The sequence below is a fragment of the Panthera uncia genome (assembly GCF_023721935.1).
Source record: "Panthera uncia isolate 11264 chromosome C1 unlocalized genomic scaffold, Puncia_PCG_1.0 HiC_scaffold_3, whole genome shotgun sequence".
Taxonomy (NCBI): Eukaryota; Metazoa; Chordata; class Mammalia; order Carnivora; family Felidae; genus Panthera; species Panthera uncia.
The window spans coordinates 57,837,399-57,861,834 of record NW_026057584.1 but is presented as its reverse complement, the minus strand read 5'-3'; the positions used below and the strand labels follow the sequence as shown (position 1 = coordinate 57,861,834).

Below are 24,436 nucleotides of genomic sequence, written 5' to 3'. Positions count from 1 at the left end.
CTCAAGAGTCGGACGCTTGAGTGACTGAGTCGCCCAGGCATCCCTGAAGCCTTTTAAAAGAAAAACACAAACTTCTGGTTTCTTGTCTGTGTTTCTTGTAGGTTGATGGACAGTGGTCTTGAGATGAATGAGGTATTAATAGCGTCTTACTTTATTCTATGACATCCACTAATCTTTAGTTACTGTTTCTGCTGTTTACCCTGTGACCTTAATGACAAACACTGGCTTTATAAGATGGGAAACTGACCAGACTATTTCTTTCTTAGAGTTATTTGAACAAATCACTTATTATTTTCCAAAAAGAAAAAAGGATTCCTTTGGGGAGAGTGTTTTGGTAAAATAATCCAAGAGAGCAGTCAGCATCGGTGTGTAACATGATCAGGGAGGTCAAGGATGGTCCGGAGAAAAGCAACCTTGTGACACAGTACATGGCATGAATCATATCTTCATGAACAAAGGCCACTGCAACTAGTTTTAAGGTTCTTTTCTGCAACTGGAAAAAAATGCAACTTTATGGCCATGACATTTGAGATTGCTTTTCACCTGTGAACAACTCCCTTCATGTTAACACCACTGACATCATTTAGAAACAGAGATGAAGGACTGAGTTAATTAGTGGATCCCAAAAGTCTGTCACAGAGAAGGCATGATCAGGACCAGGCTGAGAAGGGCAGACAGGAAGGGAGGGAGGTGGGTTACTGAGGGGCCCACATGGCATAGGCTAAGGGTCGCGTGCCTCCTGGATACGGGCCTAGGTAAAAACTGAAGTTCTTCTCAATTGGGCCTACTGTTATACTGCCCACACCCCGGCTTCTGTAAGAAACCCAGCGCATGTTCTCCTCAGGTTTCCGACATTTGCATCCAATTTGAATGTCAGTAATAGAAAGAGAGGAAAAGAAATCTATGCTATGGGAAGAGACAGAAAATTTCAGCCTATCTTCATCACCCTTTCCAAGTCATAACACTCCCTCTAGAAATAAGCCTGAATGCAAACAGTCACCGAGTATGCCTGCAAAGCCTGCTGCAAATGTAAACTATGTTGGAGGCGATAAAAACATTTGGGGAAATGAAATTTTGCTTTGGGGGAAGGGGACTGACATTTGGGGAGGCTCTGGTGAGTCAGCTGTGCAGCCTGTACTGGGTGATGAAGGGAGAGAACAGATGATCAAAATCAAAACAAAAAGCAATGTAGGTAGATAGGCAGCTGAGCAGGAAAGGCTTTTTCTCCAACCCCCCACCCCCATTTTTATCTTTAGGGCAACCAGAACATAGTCTTTGAAGTAACCACTTTTAGCCTCACCAAGATGCCTTAATTTTGATCCTAATATTTGAAACTTAGAATTTTGGTCCTTATTTTGCCACTTCAGTTAAAGTATTGTGATTTACACCATTAAGTCATGAGCAGAGCGTGTGTAGCATTGGCCATGAGCATTAGCAACAAATCTATAAAACTGTGTAGGGGCTCCCTGCAAAACAAAACAAAATGGAACAAAAAACAGTGGGGAGTGGGTACTCAAAACAGGAGTATCTTTAGTATCAAGGCAACACCTTCTTATCATCTCGTTAAATCTAGTCAGAACTACTAGTGGCCTCATATTCTTTCGGAAAAGTCTGGAGCAGTAAGGTTTGGGCACCCACTGGCCACGGCAGGCAGATGCGCGGAGGCGCTGGACGACCTGTGAAGGGGCTCACATGCTAACGGCTTCTGTAACTCGCTGACTGAGCGGCACACGCATAATCTCACAAGACTTAACACAGTCCGAAGCATCATTTTGGAGCAGATGACCCATGACAGAACATCAGTGACCTAATGTTTCAAGAGTGAAAAGACACTGTTCAAAATTGAGGGAGATACAAAGTCTGCTAGACCTACGTTGGCCAGACCACAAGTAAGTGATGTCCCCTTGAACATGAGAAATAAGAGTAGGAAAAACAGTACTGTACTGTCAGACTACAGTAATCTAGTCTTACTTTACTAGTAGGGCAATATGATAATGCGATAATAATATAATGGGTTCCTCATCATACAAAATATTATACAATAAAAATGGTTTTTATCGATTGGTGTCTAAAATGGCACCTTAAGTGTGCAGAACAAGAACAAATTCTTATCAATTCCACTCATATAATCCATTTCCCCCCAATTCTACGCAGGCCTTCTTCCAAGGGTTTAGATTTCCTTATGGCTTCCTTAATGATCCACCAGTCCTCACCCCACTTCCCAAATCAACACTATCTCAGTGAGGGAGAAATATCTCTAAAACCATAGCTGAGTTAATTGTGGTGTAGACAAGTGAACTTACTTAGAATCACACACAACCATATTAAGGCTTGAACATACACACAGTGTCTTGTGTCCGTGTTCTGTTCTCAGCTGCCAGAGAGGCTACTTAACACAGAGCCAACAATTTGAAACCTAGGAATCAGGCAGTAGAAATTATCAAAGCTGTCAAGGCATTCCATTTATTTATTTACTTTTAGTAGGTTACAAGGTACAGAGTATGTAATAAATAACATAAAGATAAATACAACCAGTAATTTTAAAACACTGTTTCAAAATATCAGTGTTTAAGATATTAGAAAACCCATGATTTTAACGTAGACTTTTTTTTTAAGTTTCAGAAGCCAATCTCTTTTTAATTTCTTTTTTTTTCCTCTTTCCATAGAAGCTTTAATGAGAACTCTACCTCTAAACTGAATCATGGTTAAAGTTTAAAACTGTCAAATGTCATAACCTAAAACACTTCACTTTCGAAGCTGAGTTTCATTCCTTGGATGAATAAGTTTGCATTCAAATATCAGTAGTAAAAAATTAACACCATGAATCAATACTTCAAAACATCAGTCTCCTAAAGTTATATGATGAAGGTTTGATAGGAAAATAAATACATTGGTTGTGCAATAAAAATCACTTACAATCCAGAGCCGAGTGACAAATAATCTCTACACACACATTTTAGATAGGTAAACTGAACACCAAGAGACAAAGTAGCCTCAGCCCAATCCACATTATCTTATGACCCACAATTCCTTGAAGCCAAGACTGTCCCGCATATAACCAGGTTTCAACTTCTCCTTGGCTTAGTTGTTAAGAATGTCATCTGAAGTTTACTGTTAACATATTTTATGAATGGAGGTATTCCTATCATATATCAGGAAAAAGGTTAGAATAAAATGCACAAGAAATTATTAAACTGTAGTTAAAACCTTTTTTTAAAACTCTAGTGAAAGAGTCAAATGTTCTTCATTGTTTTTCTTCTATTTCATGGTTTACTGCTCTTTAATATTTCTTTCCTTCTATTACTTGGTTTAATTGGGTCTTTTTCTAGTTTTAGGCAAAAGCTTATTAATTCATTGATTTAAGGCCTTTCTTTCCTAAAATAAGCATTTAGTGGTACAGATTTCACTGTAAGCACTATTTTAGCTATATTCCACAAATTTTGATTTGCTGTATTTTTTTTTTTTATTTTTTTTTCAACGTTTTTTATTTATTTTTTGGGACAGAGAGAGACAGAGCATGAATGGGGGAGGGGCAGAGAGAGAGGGAGACACAGAATCAGAAACAGGCTCCAGGCTCCGAGCCATCAGCCCAGAGCCTGACGCGGGGCTCGAACTCACGGACCGCGAGATCGTGACCTGGCTGAAGTCGGACGCTTAACCGACTGTGCCACCCAGGCGCCCCTGATTTGCTGTATTTTTCTAACATCTCTTCTGATTTCTTTAATTCATGAGTTATTTAGCAATAAACTGTTTAATTTCTAAACATGTGGGAAATTTTTCAGGTATCTGTTAGTTTGAATTTAATTCTGTTGTGGCAAAAGGATATACTTTGTATGACTTCAATCTATTTACATTTGCTGACACCTGTTTTATGGGCCAGAATATGGTCTATCTTGGTGAATCTTTCACATTCACTTGAATAGTATATGCATTCTGTTGCTGAGTAGATAGAATATGTCTGTAAATATCAATTAGGCCAAACTGATACTGTTGTTCAAGCCTTCTATCTCATTAATTTTCTATTCTATATTCTATCATTAAGAAAGAAGTTTCTACCATTGAGAAATCCACAATCTACAATTGCGGATTTGTCTGTCTCACTTTTTAGTTGTTGCTTTATGTATTTTGAACTTCTGTTATTAGGTGAATATAAATTTTAAATTATGTCTTCTTGATGAATTTTACCCTCTCTACTCCCAATATTCCTTGTTCTGAAAACAACTATATTTATTTAATATAAATATAGCCACTCTAATTTTCCTTGAATTACTGTCTACACGGTATCTCTTTTTCTTTTGACCCTTCTGGGTCTTTATACTTAAAGTGGGTTTCTGTGGATAGCGTATAGTTGGATTTTGCCTTTTTATCCAATCTGACAACCTCTGCCTTTTAGTGGAGTGTTTGGGCTATTTCCATTTAAGGGAACTGTCAATATGATCTGGTTTAAAATCTGCCATCTTGATTGTGTTTTCTATATATTCCATTTGTTCTTTTGTTCCTTTTTCTCTCTTCTTCCATACTTTTGAATAAATTGTATATTTTTATGAATCCCTTTTATCTCCACTATTAGCTTATAATTTTATTTTTTAGAGTTTGCTCTAAGGTCTATAATACATCTTTAACTTCTCAGTCTACCTTCAAACAATATTAAACCACTTCATGTATAGCGTAAGAATCTTACAACATTAATTCCACTTTCCTCACCCTATATGTATGTTATGCTATTGTCGTCATTTATTTGTATAAACTACGTAATATTATTATATATATATAATTATATATAATATATAACAATAATATATAATATAATTATATATATATATCTGTTTGTTTTAGTCACTTATCTTAAAGACACTGAAAGGAAAAAAAACCATCTTTTACATTTACCCACATGTTTACCACTTCTGGCATTCTTTTGTATTGATCTAATTTTCCACCTGGTATTATTTTCCTTTTGTCCTGAAGAACTTTTTTTTTTTTTTAATTTTTAATGTTTATTTATTTTTGAGACAGAGAGAGACAGAGCATGAACAGGGGAGGGGCAGAGAGAGAGGGAGACACAGAATCTGAAATAGGCTCCAGGCTCCGAGCTGTCAGCACAGAGCCCGACGCAGGGCTCGAATTCACAGACCATGAGATCATGACCTGAGCCGAAGTCGGAAGCTCAACCGACTGAGCCACCCAGGCGTCCCTGAAAAACTTCCTTTAATATTACTGCAGTATAGGTTTTCTGGTGATGAATTTACTCAGCTTTTCTTTGTTTAAAAAACAAATATTTTTATTTTGTGTTCATTTTTAAAAGGTATTTTGTGTTGGATATAGAGATCTGTATTTTTTTTTAGTTGTTGAGGACATTGAAGATGTCACTCTATTGTTTTGCATAGTTTCTGATGAGAACTCTGTTGTCACTATTTTGTCATCTATATGTAAAATGTATTTTCCTCCCCATCTCCCCTCCTGCCTTTTATAAAACTTTGTAAAATACGTAAGAGTACCAGTGACAAAGGAAAATAATTTGTTTCTTCTGTTGACATATTTCCTTACGTTGAAATGACCTTTAAAGATGTTAATAAACAGCAGTGTAAAAATCATTTCTCTTCTTTTTTAAAAAAATGTACACTGGATTTCTGTGTATGAGTGTGCACATGTAAGATCCTATAAAGCCATAAAATTATAAACACATTATGAAGCTGGAATGTGAAAATAAAATTCAAGAGAAACTGAATACATGTTTAATTTCTAAACCCCAGAGACTTCCTTCCCCTACACATTTTGATATCATATGGGAGGGATGAACAGGCTGAGGTAGAGTGTCACTTTAGGAATAAAACTTTTCTTTCCCATAGCCTGTGTTTTCTCCTCTCTGCTGCTCTTACGATTTTCTCTTTAGCATTGGTTTTCAGCAATTTGATTATGATGTGCCATGGTGTTTTCTTCATATATTTTTTTCTATTTGTAGTTCACTTGTAGTCCTTGGGTTTTCATCAAAATTACTATATCTTCAAAATTATTATATCTTCAAATAATTGTACTGTCCCCTGGGCCCTCACCACTGTTCCTTCTGATTCTAATTACACTTTGAAGTTAGAAGGCTTGATATTGTCACTGATGCTATGTTATTTTATTTTATTTTATTTTTTTTTAGTTCTTTCTGGGAGCACCTAGGTGGCTCAGTGGTTAAGCGTCCAACTTCTGCTCAGGTCACAGTCTTGTGGTTCGTGAGTTCGAGTCCCTGCATGGGACTTTGCACTGACAGTGCAGAGCCTGCTTGGGATTCTCTCTTTCTCTCTCTCTGCCCCTCCCCCACTTACACACACACACACACACACACACACACACACACACACTCTCTCTCTCTCTCTCTCTCTCTCTCTCTCTCAAAATAAAGTTAAAAAGAAAGTATTCTTCCTGGGGCACCTAAGTGGCTCAGTCGGTTAAGCATCCGACTTCGGCTCAAGTCATCTCACAATTCATGGGTTCAAGCCCCGTATTGGGCTCTGTGCTGACAGCTCAGAACCTGGAGCCTGCTGCAGATTCTGTGACTCCCTCTCTCTCTGCCCCTCCCCAGCTCGCACTCTCTTTTTCTCTCAAAAATAAATAAACATTAAAACATTTTTTAAGAAAGTATTCTTCCTTATATAAAAATATTCTTTCTGCCCTTCATTGTGGGTATTTTCTTTTGGTTCACTATTTTTTTCTTCTTTGATGCCTAATATGCATTAATACCATCCAATATGTTTTTCATTTCAGACATTATATATATACATACATATATATATATGTATGTATATATATGTGTATATATATGTACGTATAAATGTGTGTGTGTGTGTGTATATATATATATATATATTTTTTTTTTTTTTAAGTAATTTCTACACCCAATGTGGGGCTTGAACTCACAACCCCGAGATCAAGAGTAGCATGCTTCATGGACTGAACCAGCCAGGTGCTCCCATTTCAGATACATTTTTAATCTCGAGCTTCAATTTCTTTCCTCACTGCTGCCTCTAGTCTATTGCTAATTCAGTCATGCTACTAAGATGATAATGCTTTCAGGACTTTTAAACAATGTCTCATGCATTATCATGTTTTTCTACTCCTGCAGGACAAAACTCTTCTCAGCCCTGAGTGCATTTCAGAAATTGTTCAGCCTATTGCTTTCTGGTTTTGTTTTTAAATATTCTCCTCCTTTCACACATATGTAGATAAGTACTTGCGCTAAGAGTCGAGAAGATCCCAATGCAGATCCCTAGAGCCCTTATGTATAGCTCTGTAATTCCAGGTACAGTGCCCCCCAAATTTCAGCTGCTTTTTTGCCTCACCAAACTCCAATCTCTGTGTCTTCCACTTAGCTAGGCTCTCTTCAGATTCTCTCCCCAGGTGTTTGGACAAGAAACTGCCTCCAAACAATAAATGAAAACAACCTTATGAGCCCTCTTGCTGAGTTCCTTTTTTCAGGTATCACAGTACTGTACTACCTGTTCAATATCTGACTGTTGTCTTAGATGTTTTTTTCTGGTTTGTTAGTTGTTTAAGATGGGAAGGCAAATCTAATTTCTCCATGGTGGCCAAAAGTGGAAGTTCAGATTATATACTTATTTCTAAAACTGATCTTTCATGTGAGCTTGAACCTGGGACTTCTCTGGGCTTCAGTTTCTGCACGTGCAAAATTAACTGTATCAGTAATTCTCAATGTCCCTTATAGAAGCTCAACTTCTTCAGGATTCTTTTGTCATCATGCTCTAAGAATAGGTCTCTCCCAGCAACGTGTTACACGGACACCGTCGTATTCAGTAGGTTGTGTACTAGGATTGTGGAATTAGTGACCTCATTCTGTAATTTAATGTTGATGTTGGCATTTCTTATTTTTTTAGCTACACAGAATAAATGTCTTCTCTTTGGATACCAGTTCTCAACCCATATGAATAGTTTGGAACTGACCCCAGTTCCAGGAGAGAGTATGTGACCTGGATCTAAGCCAATCAACACATTCTGCTCTGCCCAGAGTTACTGGTTCAGAGATAAGCATATAAGATAATTGGGCCAATGTCTGCCAGGCCCGGACTTTTTTGTTCTGTCTCATTGTGAGCTGACTAGAGTCTGAGAATATTTAGAGCTGGAGCTTCCGCAGGCCATCGTGTCACAAGTGGGAGACTGCAAATGAATACAGAGCTGGGAGGCAGGGTTCTGGTGCCATTTTAAGCCCCTAAGTCAAAGGATACCAACCACCACCAGACTTTTCCTACTATAAAGGAAATAAAGCCAATTAATCCCCTTTCATTGGGCCTTAACAAGCATAAGAGTTGGGCTTTCTGACACTTGCCACAGAAAGTCTCCAACTGTCCCATCAAATGGTAAATATCAGTCATGGGTTCCAAATAGGTTTTTAAAAAGACACTAATTGTGGAGTAATGAGCTATACTGGCAACCATCAAAACAAAATCTCATGCTTCCTAGAGATGGACCTTTTTTTTTTTTAGGAACAAGGGCACTATGCAAGCATGTCAGGCAGAGTCACAAGCAGTGGTCTGGGTGTGGCACATATAAGGGCTGGGGCTCTAAACAGAGGGAGTTCTATAAGAGAAAGGAGTGAACTTAACATTTTAGGCCTGATTTGGGCAAATCCATTTGCACAGCTAGCCGAAACAGGTCATTTCTAATACAACAGACTGTAGGATATCACCTAATATGACAAGAATCCCTGGACACCCATGACCTTAAAATAAATACATTTTTTGGTGTTAATTTTTATGTCTGCATAACACTTAAAAAAATTCACCAACTCTATTTTTCACCCCTTTATGTTCATCCCCCAACATAAAAATATTTTTTAAATGAGCACTTGATGATGTTTCAGTGTAATACCACTGGGCTATTTTTCCTTTCCTTTCTAGCTTTCCTATTTTGCACCCAGAAGAATCTTAAGATAATTTAAGAAGAGGGGTTAAGAAGCCTAAAAAACAAAACAAAACACTACCAGCATGATGTTTGTTGGAAAAATAATTTGTAGTGGTTTCTCAGATACCAGTAGTACTAATAAAATATTTATGAAAGAAAAATCAATATTTTCATGTATTCACTTAAAATAATCTTTCCTAGACTTCTCTTCCACTTATGCATGTATCTCTTCTCTCTGTCCTTTGGTCTCTTTGATGAAGGCAATGATATTTTTGTGTTATGTACTATTACATAAGAATACTGAATGCTGCCTAATCATGACAGTAAGTGTGCTGAGATATAGGGAACTCAACAGTACAGATAGTTACTGAGTAAGATGTTATGACCTGTGCATATTCTTCAGACATCTGCTTTGACCATCTTATTAAAGCCATGGTAGCCTTCACTCCCAAGGAAGACGTTCCTCTGAGGAATGTTGACATAGGGGGTCACAAAGAAGATGAAGTACGACTGTGTAATTTGCTAATTAAACAAGGTTTAAAAATTAGAGACATAAAATATTACATCTGTGTCCTACTGGATTATAAAATAAACAGAATAGGGGCGCCGGGGTGGCTCAGTTGGTTGGGTGTCCGACTTTGGCTCAGGTCATGATCTCATGGTTTAAGAGTTTGAGCCCCGTGTCGGGCTCTGTGCTGACAGCCTGGAGCCTGCTTTGGATTCTGTGTCTCCCTCTCTCTCTGCCCCTACCCACTCACGCTCTGTCTCTCTCTTTCAGATATAAATAAACATTAAAAAATTTAAAAATAAAATAAGCAAAATACAAGTAAGACTCAATCCTCAATTAAATCGAAGGGGAGAAGGGAAGTATGATACAAGTTACTGCAAAAAGTTGCCTTTAACATACCAATGTGACTCAGACGTGGGAAAAACTGATCCTTGAAAGTAAGATTATTATGTGGACACAAAAAACATTAAGAACAGAATTTTGGCAGAGGTGACGTCATCATTATCATCATTATTATTATTGTGTGTTCTTCCTATGGGTTTATATCCTTTCATTGTTATTGCAATGAGAGTCACATGCTGGGCTGATTCTCTGCTTTGAGATAAATTTTAGAGATGCCAATTTTTTTTTAATTGAAAAGTAACTGACATACAGTGTTCTTTAGTTTTAGGTATACAACCTAGTGATCCAGTATGTGTATATATTACAAAAGGGCCACCACAATATGTCTAGGTGCCGTCTGCCACTATATAAAATTGTGACGATATTACTTTCTAGATTTCTTATGCTGCACCCTTCGTTTCCTTGTCTTATTTATTTTATAACTGGAAAGCCATACCTCTTAACTACCTTTATTTTGTTCATCTCCCCACCCCTCTACCCTGTAGCAGTCATCAGTTTATTCTCTGTATCTATGAGTTTCAGTTCTGTTTGTTCATTTGTTTTGACTTATTTTTTTGATGTCTGATCTTATGTGTTACTTTTAGAAAATCTCATTTTTGATGGGTCTCAGAGGAAGAAGCTCTGAGGACAGCCCCCATCTCTGGGAAATCTGTTCCTGGCATTTTTCTTTCTGGCTTCCTTCATTCTCTTGACCAAAGGTTTAGCATATTCTGCAGCCCCTTCCTTATTTTTTTTTTTAGTGTGCTGTTTCTTTAGACTTCAGAGCAATATGTTGACTTGTGCACTGGAGGACACATGGAGTAACAAAGCGCCGAATCTTGGGTGCTTTGGTCCTAGGTTTCTTACCTTCTTTGTTTAGGGGATTTCTCACAACATACTGGTGGACATCATCTTTTTTAGGGAGACTGACAAGTCTGTCGATTCTGCTAGCTCTTTTGGGCCCCAGGCAATGAGGCACAGTAGTATCCGTGAATCCAGGAGTATCTTTCTCTCTCTTTTTTTTTTTTAACAATGATCAAGTTGAAAACACTGAGGTTGGCATCCACAAGGCAACCCCCAACAGATCGGCACCTTCTTTCCTCAGACCTCCTTGGTTTGTAGCAGGCACGTCCCTTACCCAGCAACAGGCAGACATGGCCATGGATCAAGACACCCTGCTTCATGGGGAAGCCTTCTCATTGCCACCACTGATCTGGACCATGTAACCCTTCCATTGTTCACTCAGAGCATCAGAAGCAACTTCCGTGGCTGTTCGCTTCTCATAAAATGTTTGAAGTTTGCATTCATTGTCTACTTCAATGAGTTTCTGGCAGCCCGTAACTGGGAAAGAGCTGTTCAGCTTCACCCTAAAGCAGGCTACTGCTGCCGAAGTGCCATGAAAAAGAGCTATTTTGATTTGAGCTTCCACATATAACGAAATCATATAGTATGTGTTTCTCTGCCTTGACGGACTTCCTTTCTGTGACTGATGTAGCATAATAATTAATTCATTAATTAACCTCTAGATCTATCCATGTTGTTGCCAATGGCAAGATTTCATTTTTTTTATGGCTAATGTTTTATTTTACACACACACACACACACACACACTCCACCCCACATCTTCTTTAGCCATTCGTCTACTGATAACACATAACACATTTAGGCTGCCTCTATATCTTTGCTATTGTAAATAATGCTGCAATGAACTTAGGGGGGAATATGTCTTTCTGAATGCGTGTTTTAATTTTCTTTGGATAAACACCTAGAAGCAGAAATACTTTATCGGAAGGTAGTTCCGTTTTTAATCTTTTGAGGAAACCCCTTACTTTTTCCCCAAAGTGGTCGCAACAATTTACATTGCCACCAACAGTGCATGAGGGTTCGTTTTTCTCCACATGCTCGCCAACACTTGTTATTTTTTCTTACTGATTCTAGCCATTCTGACAGGTGTGAGGCGATACCTCATCTCACTGTGGTTCTGATTTGCATAGAGATAGCAAATTTCCAGAACATTAAATCAGTAGGATGGACAAAAACACTGGAAATAGTACAATGTCAGATGTAGTTTGTTGGAGGATCTCACATTAGGATATTAGTTGGGAATATGAATCAGAACTGGTTTTGGGAGGCAGCCAGGCTCTCTCTTAAGACATTTAAAAGTGACAACCCTACATTTTAATTTCAAGGCTGGCTTGAAGTTCCTTTTTTTTAATTGCTTTTTAATTACATTAAAAAAAACCAGTGCACTTAGTTCCACCAACAGTCTCCTTGTGAGAAAGACAAACTTCAAATCTCTCTCCAAATTTTAAAGCAGCATAATCAAAAACAGACAACTGGGACCACATCTAATGATAAATCTAATGCACTGCAAAGGAAACAATCAACAAAGTGAAAAGGCAACCTATTGCTGGATCATAAGGTGGTTTTATTTTTATTTTGGGGGGAACCTCCATACTGTTTTTCATAATGGCTACACCAATTTACATTCATAAACCATGTACAAGGGTTCTTTCTCCACAGCCTCACCAACACTGGCCATGTTTTGTCTTTTTGATAATAGCCACTCTAACAGGTGTGAGCTGACATCTCACTGTGGTTTTGATTTGCATTTCCCTGATGGTTCATGATGTTGAGCATCCTTCCACATACCTGTTGGCCATCTGTGTACCTTTTGAGAAATAACTATTCAGGTCCTTTGCCTGTTTTTAACTAGGGCTGCTCTTTGCTATTGAGTTGTAGGAGTTCCTTATATATTTTGGATACTAACCTCTTCTCAGGTGTATGGTTTGCAAATATTTTCTCCCATTCCATATGTGCATTTTCACCACGTTAATTATTTCCTTTGCTGTGCAGAAGCTTTGTATGTTTTTTTATTTTTTGGGTAGACAAATTGTGTTTTATTCATTCAGTGACATACTATTTAGCAATGAACATGAATAAACAATTGACGCAACAATATGGGTGAAATCTCATAATGTCCAACAACAGACACAAGGATGTACACATTGTATGATTCTGTTTACACAAAGGTCAAAAACAGGCAAAACTGATACATGGTATTAGAAGGGGTACTTTTGAGGGGAGGGAGAAGAAGTGGCCAGGGCAGGAGGATGAACTTCCAGAGTCCTGGATGTACTACTGCAGAAGCTTTTTAGTTTAATACAATCCCACTTGTCTATTTTTATTTTTGTTGCCTGTGCTTTCAGTGTCCTATCTGAAAAATCACTGCCCACACCAATGTCAAGAAGCTTCTTTCCTACATTTTCTACTACTAGTAGTAGTTTTATGGTTTCAGGTCTTATATTTAAGTCTTCAATCCATTTTGAGTTGACTGTTGTATATGGTGTGAAATAAGGGACCAATTATTTATTTTTGCATATAGACATCCAGTTTTTCCAGCATCATTTATTGAAGAGACTATCCTATCCTTATTTAGTGTGCTTGGCACCCTTGTTGAAGATAAGTTGCCTGAAGACACATGGCTTTATTTCTGGGCTTTCTGCTCTATTTCATTGGTCTGTATGTCTGTTTTTATGCCAGTACCATACTGTTTTGATTACTGTAGCTTTGTAATATACTTTGAAATCAGAAAATACTGATGCCTCAAGCTTTCTTCTTGCTCAAGATTGCTTTGGTCTTTTGTGGTTCCATGCGAATCTTAGGATTTTTTCTATTTCTGGAAAGAATGCCATTGGGATTATGACAGGAATTGCATTGGCTCTGAAGATCACTTTGGGTAGTGTGGACATTTTAGCAATATTAATTCTTCCAGTATATAAAAGATTAACATTTTAAATTCCCTAGCCTCATAAAATGGCTATGGAGAAGTATAAGCAACGATGTGCAAAACTTGCAAAACGTTTCTTTTTGGATTATTTCGTGGTAGTAAGTAACCTTCCCCATGACCTTTTGCTCTGGCCTTGTACTTGAGGCGTCATAACCAGCTCCTCAGCCAGCATTACAAACTGTAAGAAAGATCCATGGGGCCGAGGCTGAAGAGGTTACAATGCTGGGGGCAACGTAGAAGCCTGGAAATGCATGAGTCTTTGCGGCCCTCCTCACCACCGTTAGGGACAGAAATAAAAAGCAGAGTAGTATGTGTTATTTTTGGCTTCTGTAGCATCTGATAAGTACTCTACCAAATAACAACTGAAACAGTGCCTACAGGGATCTTATCGATGGTCTTGTCCAACCTCCCACTTTCCCTCCACGACTGCCCTAAGGAGAGAGAGCCCTTGCTCTGCACTGAGCTTTGTTATTTTTATCTTCTCTTGCAAGTGACCCACATTAAGAACTGGGAATTTGTCTGTGTGGATTTACAGATACATGTATTTGTATAACCTAGAAATATGTATATATATATATATATATACGTGTGTATATATGTATATGAAATTCAATTCAGTATTCTATTTGGAGGAAAACACTTATTCCTTTAAAATGTCTGTTAGACACTCCATGTCATACCTACAGGAGGAGCAATGATGTTTAACAAGGAGACATTCCAGGCTGCCTTTTACATCAGTCACACTGCATTTAATTTCTTTTATAAGGCTTTTATGACTCACAACGATATTCAAGTTTCTGACCACTTAAAACGTGAACACAGATTCTCCAAATATAAGACCGCATGATGATATCAGGAGTTTTCCTGCATTTAAACAACTCACATGAATCTGACTGAAAGACTGTACCAATACAGGTCTTAAAATCGTATAAGACGCATTTTTACGTTGAAATGTCCTGCTGCCTAAGAGGTGATTTCAAAATAACAGCAATCACCACCACCACCCACCACAACAGTCCCTCCTGTCATACTGTGTGCCCATTTAGTCCTTCAGCAGATGTTTCTGCTAAAGAAATGGGGCTGGCGGTGGTGCGACTGCTGGTGGGGATAATACAACGGTGGCCACAGTCCTTGACTGTACAGCGGACTGTTAATATAACCGGTTTAAAAAACTATCCCTCCATGGGTGCCAGGGTGGCTCTGGTGGAGCATCCGACTCTTGATCTCAGTTCAGGTTGCGATCTCGCAGTTCCAGGGGTCGAGCCCCACGACAGGCTCTGCCCTGACAGCGTGGGGTCTGCTTGGGATTCTCTCTCTCTCCCTCTCAAAATAAATAAACATTTAAAAAATAGATTCCTTCATATATAGGTTATTTTAATTCTTTTTAGAAATCAACATATTAAAATTCTGTCCTCATATGGGCCTTAATTATGGGCCTTAGTAAAGCTTTAACAGTGGAAAACAAAGTAATTATATTAATAAATCTAATCTCGATATATTTAATCAAGAGAATTTTAAAGATTTTTGCTTTTATTCTTAAGTAATTTCTATATCCACCATGGGGCTCGAACTCACAACTCCGAGATCAAGGGTCACACGCTCCACCGACTGAGCCAGCCAGGTGCCCAAAGAGAATTTCAGAGCTGTAAAAGACCTTCTAGATCATGTAGTTTAACCCCATGTTTCACACTAACTCTATTTTTATTTGCTGGTTCATTTTGCATCTATTCTCAACGGGTATCAAATGAAGACCACAGGGCTTGGACCTGTGTCCTTCAGAGGGAAGGAGAGACCACTTCCAGCAGGACAGCTGGCCATTTCGATCCTTCAGTTTGTCAAACAGCAGAATGTCTGGTCTGTGTGCCAGGACTGGAGGTCTTCAATCAGTAATTTTATTAAATATTATAAGGTGCATGCTATAGTCTTATTTAATTATAGTATCAGTTCACATTTCAGGATTCATTGCCTGCATACTATCCCGGCAACATTCAATCCATTGATATGTCACATCTTTCATTTATATGCAGAATGCAAGTTATCTGAGACTCTAAAGTGAACCAGTCGCCACGTCAAGACTACCTTGAAAAAAAGGACTAAACTCCTATTTTAAAGTGTCCTCTCACTATAATTCTTAATGTTCTTTTCTTTTAATTATTTCATTTGCCTAAGTAGCCAGGTGTCTGTGGTTGTTCGCATCCTATGGAAGCTTTATTTTAGAGAGCTATTTGGATTATACCAAACGAAACACCAAATAGTTAAATTTGGAGGGAGGAAGAGGCATACAGAGGATTTCACTGTAGTCGGTGGTGCATGAACATGCAACTGCTCTTATGTAACATCTAACTCTGCCTGGGAGCGAAGAGAGAAGCAAGAGCTTTCTTTAGCCCCACAGTCATGCTAGGGTTCTCAATTGTATCATGACCTCGGTACGTGGGCAAGAAAAAGTCCTGGTATGGCTTCAGAAAAAATGCCCACTCAGGGGGTCAGTTGTAACAAAGACAGGAGCTACCGTGTACCTCACGCATACCAGAAATTCAATTTTTCCGAAGTAGAAGCAGCGGTGGTTCCAAGAGAAAGCGGTGTGCCCAAGGTCATACAAATGATCAGCTCCAGAGGGTCAGGGCTGGGTCTCAGTTATCATTGTGTCCAGAGAGCCTCGGATGGAGGATGTAAGGATGTAGTCACTGCTGGTGGAGTGCCTGTGTTTTACTTTTAATGTCAGAGAATGTTTTGTTTAGTTTTTAGTTTTAAGTTTGCTCAAGAAATTAACACTTGTTTGTTTCATCTCTCTGTCTCTCTTCCTCGTGTGAGGATAGGGGCAGTTCTTAAAATGAGAGGTTTATCCAGGAAAGGGTTAAAATTATTTTCGTCCTATGTTGACAAATTATAAAGTAATCCGTTTTAAAGGATGTGGTACATTTATTTTTTAAATGATGACCTCTCTAAGAGAGACAACTATGTTACCTGTGATTGATTCTTCAGCAAATCCTTATAAATAACAATAGAAAAAATTTAAAAGGCCATGTTACATAACAGTAAATGGGAAGTCTTCCTGCTTTGTTTCACTTTTTTCTATTAAAAAAACAAACTCAAAAAAACAAAACACCTGTCTGGAGTTGGGCCCGGTTGATTTTTTTTTTTTTTTTTTTTTTTGGTATCTCACCTCGGTGAGTTTCACCAAATGTATAAGGCATTCTTGGCTTTACCTTCTGAAATGAGATTTGGCAGCTGGTCAACGCCACAGAGCAATGTTATATAACCAGGCAGTTCAAGAAGCAAAAAAGAAAAGCACATTGAGATGAGGCTTTGGAGAGTGGGCTTGTGGTCAGCAGAATCCACTTTTACCAGCACAGAAAATAGTCAATGGCAAGGCCGTGTGAACGACTATCGCCATATAAATGCTCAGAGTTCTTCCCATTATAAATGTCTGAACTGCACAGACTTACATATCACAAGCGGTGACCTTCTAAGTGAACATTTGTGTGGGAGAGAAGTGCTCCTGCCACAGAGTCTGAATTCTTTCGGGGATGTTCTCGGAAGTCAAGTATGACTACCCCTCCCACCTTTCTTTTCTCTTTTTTATAATGCCACCCCACAGAAACATTTTTTAAAGAACAAAGAGTAATTTCAATGGAAAGAATCAAATTGTGAGACTTCTGACCTTATTAGCAACTATAAAAAATATGTAACACAACTTCACCAGTGTGAACTCTTTCCTGAGCATAACTTAAAAAAAAAAAAAAAGCCCACTCGATTTTAATTTTTCAGCTCCGGTGAAGGAAGCAGACTTCTTTTTAATGTGCCTTCTCCTCCCCGCCCCCACACAGTTTGGGTAACAAGCTAAGGGTCACAACTGGTCCCAGAGCCAGCACTTTCTGGCTGCTCAAAATTTGCTCATTAAAGCCATGTATTAAATTAAAATTGAGAAATTACTGGAAGATAAAAACCAAACAGAGAGAGAATGTGCTTGTTTATGCAAATCCCTGAACAGACTTACTATTTGCTTTTAATCAATGAACTTGACTTAGCACTAAAATGGCTTAATAGGTCAATCTGTTCCTGCTGAACACACCAGAGGGGGCATCTTTGGAGATACATTTTAAAATCTCAGCCATTTCTGAACAGTATGCATAGTTTCTTGCTTAGGAACTTCAGTGGCTATTTTTACCTAACATGCACACAACTTGATATCTGCAAAAGAATTTACTTGGGGTCATGCTCTTCATAAAAACCCTGTAAGACCAGTTTGTCTGTCGTGCAAGAAGCAGCCGAGGCCTACTAACTTGCATGTAGTTTAGGTTCATAAATGGAAGATATGGTTGAGACTAGATACACATACTGAATGGTCTCAATTTCATTTAAAATCAAAGATAGGTAAGTTCCCTAAGAATCTGTTTAAAGAGGGAGAAGAAAATGCTATTTGGTTTACCCTGAAATAGTAGCAGTCTTTATACAACCCAAACATTTTAGAATTTACCCTTTATCCTCAAATGATCGGAAGATCAAAAGAATCTATTCCTCACTAAAAAAGTAGAGCATATTGGGGGCTTGGTATGTAGCATCTGAGTAAAATAAATGCTAGCGTTAAAAATCAGGATGAATCGCAAATCTGAAATGAAATTTTCTACTACAGAGCCTGGTACCTTCCGAATGAATACATCTGCTGAATAAATGAGTAAATGGAAGATCAGGGTTTCTCAGCCTATCACCTTTCGAAACCGTATACCCTCTTGTATTAAAACGAGTGACATTCTGTCTACACTGAAAACAGAAAACTTCATCGTAAAGTTGTGTAACTACTGTGAAGTTACTCTAGCATTGCTGGTGCGTCCACCCATGGAGTGTCGCTGGCTGTTCTCGTGCACAGCCTCACACTAGGTTTTCCCAGCCAGGCTGCAAACGACTGAAGTTCAAGGCCTTCCATCATGCTACACACGCAGGCAACTTGAATCAACACACATACCGGCTTGACGAAAGATGACTATAGTTAGTAAAACACATTAACACAATAATTGAAAACACATACAAGGGAAAGCAGTACTCAAACAGTAAAGAGAAGCTGTTTGTACGAGCAGTGACAGCCCGATGGTGGCCACCCTCCTCTGCTCGTGGTCAGTGCATTAACAGAGGAGAAAAGACAGAAACCGTGGGAAATGCAGACCATCTGCTCCATCCAGATGCAAAAACACACGCCTCTTACAGCCAAAGCTTTTCACCAGAACCAGAGGGAGATCAGATCTAATCCTCTCATGAAATATCCGACAAAGGTAGTTAGACAGATTTGCATCATAAAAATAGTGCCAAAATCATTACTGAATGAGACCTTTTAAATGTCAGTCAAGACTTTACCATTAACAGAATACTAAATCAGCATTAGAGAAAATGGAGTTGGATTCTATTAGCTTTAGTCAGCTATTCCTTAAATAAAATCATGCTTAAAACATCTTCATTCCTTAAATAGTAAGAATATTTCAGTCCAGTCATCCTAGTTTGAAAAAGACATCAAAAGATATTCCTTTAATATTCAAGTAATGTGCATTTCCTTTCTTCTAAGAAAAGGTTAAAAACAAATATTCTTACCTTGAAATTGTGAACCTTTTCATATTTTGGAATTTGCTCGTTTTCTTTCAGAGTTGCTCTTCTAACAAGTGATGTCAACTGCGAATAAGCAAAGAGTTTCAGAGGTTGCCAGATTGTCACAGACGACTTTTGAGAACCCAGTTTCATTCCCAAGGCTGCTATCAATAAATCTTGCTGACGGCCCTCTTGTTTTGATTTGTGAACTGCAGCTCTATTAGTTTTCCTACCCGACCAAGACTCTTTGGATGGCATTTTGGAATTCACAGGAAAGAAATAAAACCTATATTGATCTATGTCTGTCGATGAACTCTATTCAGCTAACAAATGAGCATTCTGCCAGCCAGCACAGAACCCTAATCTACAGAGAGCTGCAGAGAAACATCGCGGAGAGGTGGAGGAGGATGATGAAGCACTTCTTAAAAAGAGGTCGACTAACCAGAAAAATTCTTCTTTCTTCCTTTTTTTTTTTTTTAAAGGGCTCTATATTTAAGCTTCTGAAAACTTAAGAGTCTGAACAGAAATAAAGAGTCGATGCTAACATACAAAGCATTCAGCATCTCTCTGTCCCTTTTTAAAAGCCATGCAATTTTGACAAATGATACATTTCTAAAAGCTTTCTTCTCTATTCACTATATTACTGTCCATTCTGAATGAAAGATGCCTACATACTGCCTGTAGTCAGCTTCTAGCAACAGACACCCTGTGAAGCCCTTAGCAGGGAGGGTGGGGAGGGAAGGGATTTGACAAGGAAGGCTGGATTAGACTGGTCACCGTAAGAAAGGAGATAACCAATGAAAATCGAGCAACAGTATTTAAGTGTTGTATTCCTCAACTCTGTCTCTTTTCCTCCCTCCTCTCATGTAAGATTTCTTGCTGGCTCAAGGCAGGAAAAAAAAAAAATCAGTGGGAAGACAATGAGCAATGAATGAGTCATGCATTATTAAAATATGGAATATTTCGTTTACCTATTAAAAGCAAAGGATGATTAACATACAGCACCAGAAGAATTTACCATCACTGCCTGGTAAATTTTGAGAGGCTAATCTATATCCTCCTTTGTGCTTATGGACTGAAGTTAGTTAACAAAAACCCAATTTTATTTAAGATGAGCAAAAGCTGGTATTTTGATGAAAAAGAAAAGGAGTTTAACTAGGTAGCATATTATTTTCATGCAGAACAAGGAGCGTGCATATAACACTGCTAACACACCCTGGAGTGGTCAGTTTAGTCTCCCTGCAAGGAGGAGTTTTGTTGTGAATCTGTACTTAAATGGATCCAATCGTTAATTATTAGTCTCAACGTTCTTACTTCAAAGAGCTTGAGGCCAGATCATCGTGGGAGACAGCTGGGAATAATTTCTCATGTACACAGGTCCCAGATGTAACTGTGCTTATAGGACCCATGGATACTTGTTTGCTGATATAAAAAGGTGGGAGGGGTGCTGGGTAAGAGACTCAAACCCAGCTCCATTTAAGAGAAGTACCTATACTTTTTTTTGCAAAACTGATATAAGAAGCTCACATTTTCCCATATTGGTTCCCTAAACATCTCCCATCTGTTTCCTCAGGTTACAGTAATTAAGTTGAACCCATTATGATTCTAATTGTTACACTGCATTTAAAGAATCAAAACCCATATTTAAATGAATTCAGTCCGTTTGCTTAGCACAGACTGTTTATCTCAGATTTCATAAGCGATAGAGGGTAGATGCCCAATGTGGATTCTAGTTTAATTAGGGCACGAAGTTGTCCTTAAACCATGCTGAAGATTAGAAATACTGAATGATTTTCTGAACATCCCCAAATATTTTTTTATTTACTTGAGTCTACAGTACCTTCTTTAAAAATGTCTTAACTCTTGGGGCACCTGGGTGGGTCAAACATCCGACTCTTGATTTTGGCTCAGGTTATGATCACACAGTTTGTGAGATTGAGCCCCACGACAGTCTCCATGCGCTAACAGCACGGAGCCTGCTTGAGATTCTCTCTCTCTCCCTCTCTCTCTCTGCCTCTCCCTTGCTTGTGTTCTTAAATACATACATACATACATACATATTTTTAAAATGTCTTAATCTTAAAAAATTTCTAGGGCATCTGCCCGGCTCAGTTGGAAGAGCATGCGATTCTCGTTCTCCAGGTTGTGAATTTGAGCCCCATGTTAGGTGCAGAGATTACTAAAAAAATACATACTTAAGAAAAAAAAAAGTTAAAAAATTTTTTTCTAAGTGAATAAAAGGCAGAAGTTAATATTTACACCTATAGATGTTCCATTTCCATAAATTTATATCTATGTGAATAGAAGACAAAAAAAAAAAAATGCCGTTCCAAGAGAAAATACAATGTAAAGAACTTTCCTTGCCTAACCTAAATTACTTTTCAGCTTAGACCTAGTTTGTCACGTGATGACTAAAAATATAAACGCCAGCCAACTCTTTAATCATGTACAATGCAAGGTGAAGTTTATCTGATTCTCAGTAGACCCCAGAAAAACAGATTTCAAGGGCAAATTGAACACTAATTTTTCTCTACAGTGTTTAACACTTCATGTTTACATTACTAAGTTAAAGCAAACAATCACCCATGTACCCAAAGTAGTTTTTTTTTTTTTTTTAATTTTCCTGAGTATTTCTGATTAAGGTTCTTTATTGTAGACCATCCCCAGTCCTTCAGCTGTGGTAACCAGAGTTCAATCAAAGCATAAAGAGACTAATGGTAGAGAAAATTCTTGGCTGGGCAAGAGTGGACATTTGTCATTGTTCACTGAGTGAACATTTGACTTTGCACAGTCACACTGTTCTTCCCGAATAATTTTTGTGGCTCATTGGGACACACTGGGTTAACTGCAATTTGTGCAGCTACCTGGGGCAATAAGGAGATAGAAAACAACAGCTCAGGAAGAAGTTCTTAGCTACCCTCAAAGGGCTAGGGGTTTGGTCACTACTTGCCATAATGCAATTTCTGCATTAATTTTGCTGAACGAGCTCTCAAGTCATTAAGAACTGCTAATTCTAAAATTTAGAACTAATATCAATGCTCTGATGTCCAAAATATACACCAGTCACTTATATTTATCTGGTCACATTTAGATACTAGAGCATCTGTTAATTATGGTTGCCTTTTATTAAGTATCCATGTTCCAGGCACCTATCTAAGCTAAGCACTTTACATACAGAAGCCCATTAAATCCACCGAAAGATTCCCATGAGGCACATATTATCCTCACTTTACAGCTGAAAGAACTGAGGCCTCCAGCAGTTGGTAGAAAAGAGTCGGGCTCTTAAGCAGTATGTATATCCATCCACCCAAATGAGAAAATGAGAGGAAATTTTAAAGTCTGGGTAGTTGTTTTCCTCGCAGATTCTCTTCAAGGTGGTTCCTCCAGTTATTTTCTCCTTTCGACTTTAAAGAGTGGCAATAGATGGTAAGACAGAGTAAGCAACGAGTAACAACGGATGGTAAGAAAAAGTAAAAGTAGCTAAGATCCCTAGATCTCAAGTTCAGTGCGCAGTGCATACAACAGGCAACGCAACCTGCAAGGCTCCGTCCACACACACCCTCCTTCATTGAACCTGTGATGATCACCAATTAGATGTGGTTTTACCCCTCTGTGCGCCTCAGGGGCCTTCACTTGTTCGTTAATTATGAGATGTACCACATTCTACCTCCTATCACAGTTCCTGTGAAGCTACTCACATAGATTGGGTCTTCTACATCTTTGTATAAACCCTGAATTTAGCATAGTAGCGTGCACAAATAAAGGTCCGTTAAATACTTGGTTAAAAAAGCAAAACCAGATGAAGGGAGCCATTCTTATTGGCAGCCGGTACATTAGGGGGAAAAAAAGATAGGATTTGAAATCAGAAACACTATAGTTTAAATCCTGACCTTGGGAGATTTGCTTAGTGCCTTGGTTACCTCATTTACATACATACACTGGGCAGTTTACAAGAGATGACATAAAAGAGGAAAAGACTGCAGATAGTTAGAACTCACTAAGTGACGGTATTACAGGGGTGCCGGGCCAAATATGAGCTGCAGGTTATGCTGTGGAGTATAAGACATAGGTTCTCGTCCTCGAGGAGTTGGTAGATTAATCTGCTTTTGGTTTATACCGTATAGACATGCTTGGAAACTCCTGACCTTCCCTATGGATTATGGTCTTTACCAAATCTCCCAAATTCTAGTCCTAATCCTTTTTTTTTTTTTTTTTTTTTGAAAGAGAGAGAGAGAGAGAGAATATGAGAGAATCTCAAGCAGGCTCTACCCCTAGCATGAAGCCTGACGCAGGCAGGGCTCAATCCCATGACCCTAGGATAATGGCTGAAATCAAGAGTTGGACACTTAACCAGCTGAGCCACCCAGGCACCCCCAATCCTATCTTTTAAAAGGGATCTGATAACATGGATATTAGCTGAGGGAGCAGGAATGGGGGGAAGCAGGGTGGAAAGTGTAAAAGATTATGAGCATTTGGTTAAGAAGTGAGGAGCACTGTTTCATATTTCATATTGTCCTATTTATTCGCAACAATCCCAGGAGTATGTTGTATAATGAATATTTTATTGATAAGGAAATGCTCACGGTCATAGTCAAGAAGTCAAAACTTTGTTATGTGAATCCCTATGTTCGGTCTCCAAAGTCTGGAAGCTCTTTCTGCTAGCTTATAATGAGAGTGGGAGATAAATCCTAGGTGTTAGGGATACAGCCCCCTCACATTCTGGTTCGGTAAAGTGGCTTAGCTGGGTGGGGATCTAAACTGGCAGGGCATATCTCCCACAAGGTCATTCTTGCTGGAAACATCAGCAGTACTAAGCTTTTCATTTTGACTGCGACTCTTTGGCCTGCCTTAGACCTAACTCTGGCCATCCTTGATACTGATACCACTTTTGTACATTCACCCGAATGAGGGAGACTAACCTGGAAAAAGAAACCGGCAACAGGCAGATTCCACAACCCTCTCTGTTTCTACCTCTGTCCATACCGTCTGTAATATGGAGAAGTGGACTACAAAAATGGCGTGTGTGGAGTGGGAGACAGTTGTGTGAGGAATAAGAAACAGAAGTGGGAAACAGGTGACCTTGGAAGGGAACACATTTGCTGTTTTTCAGAGAAATTTCCACCACTCACCCATCACACTGTTGTTTGTCTAGTAGTAATACTGAATTTATGCTAAACTAGTCTCTCATTTCCACCAAGTGTAGTACAATAGGATCAGGGGATCAGAGCCAGACAAATGTGCTGATCTTAACCCTGTCATTTACTGGCTGTGGCCTATCTTGG

The 24,436-nt window shown here is 38.7% G+C and overlaps 1 protein-coding gene across 2 annotated transcripts in view; it reads right to left on the bottom strand.

Annotated features, from left to right (window-relative positions):
- CHN1 (chimerin 1) overlaps nucleotides 1-24,436 on the bottom strand; it is a 201,471-nt gene that overhangs the window by 27,802 nt on the left and 149,233 nt on the right. For both annotated transcript variants that reach the window (XM_049616020.1, XM_049616019.1), the window contains one exon: nucleotides 19,161-19,238. In XM_049616020.1, the coding sequence (XP_049471977.1) occupies nucleotides 19,161-19,238 (78 nt within the window). The remainder of the gene's footprint in view (nucleotides 1-19,160; nucleotides 19,239-24,436) is intronic.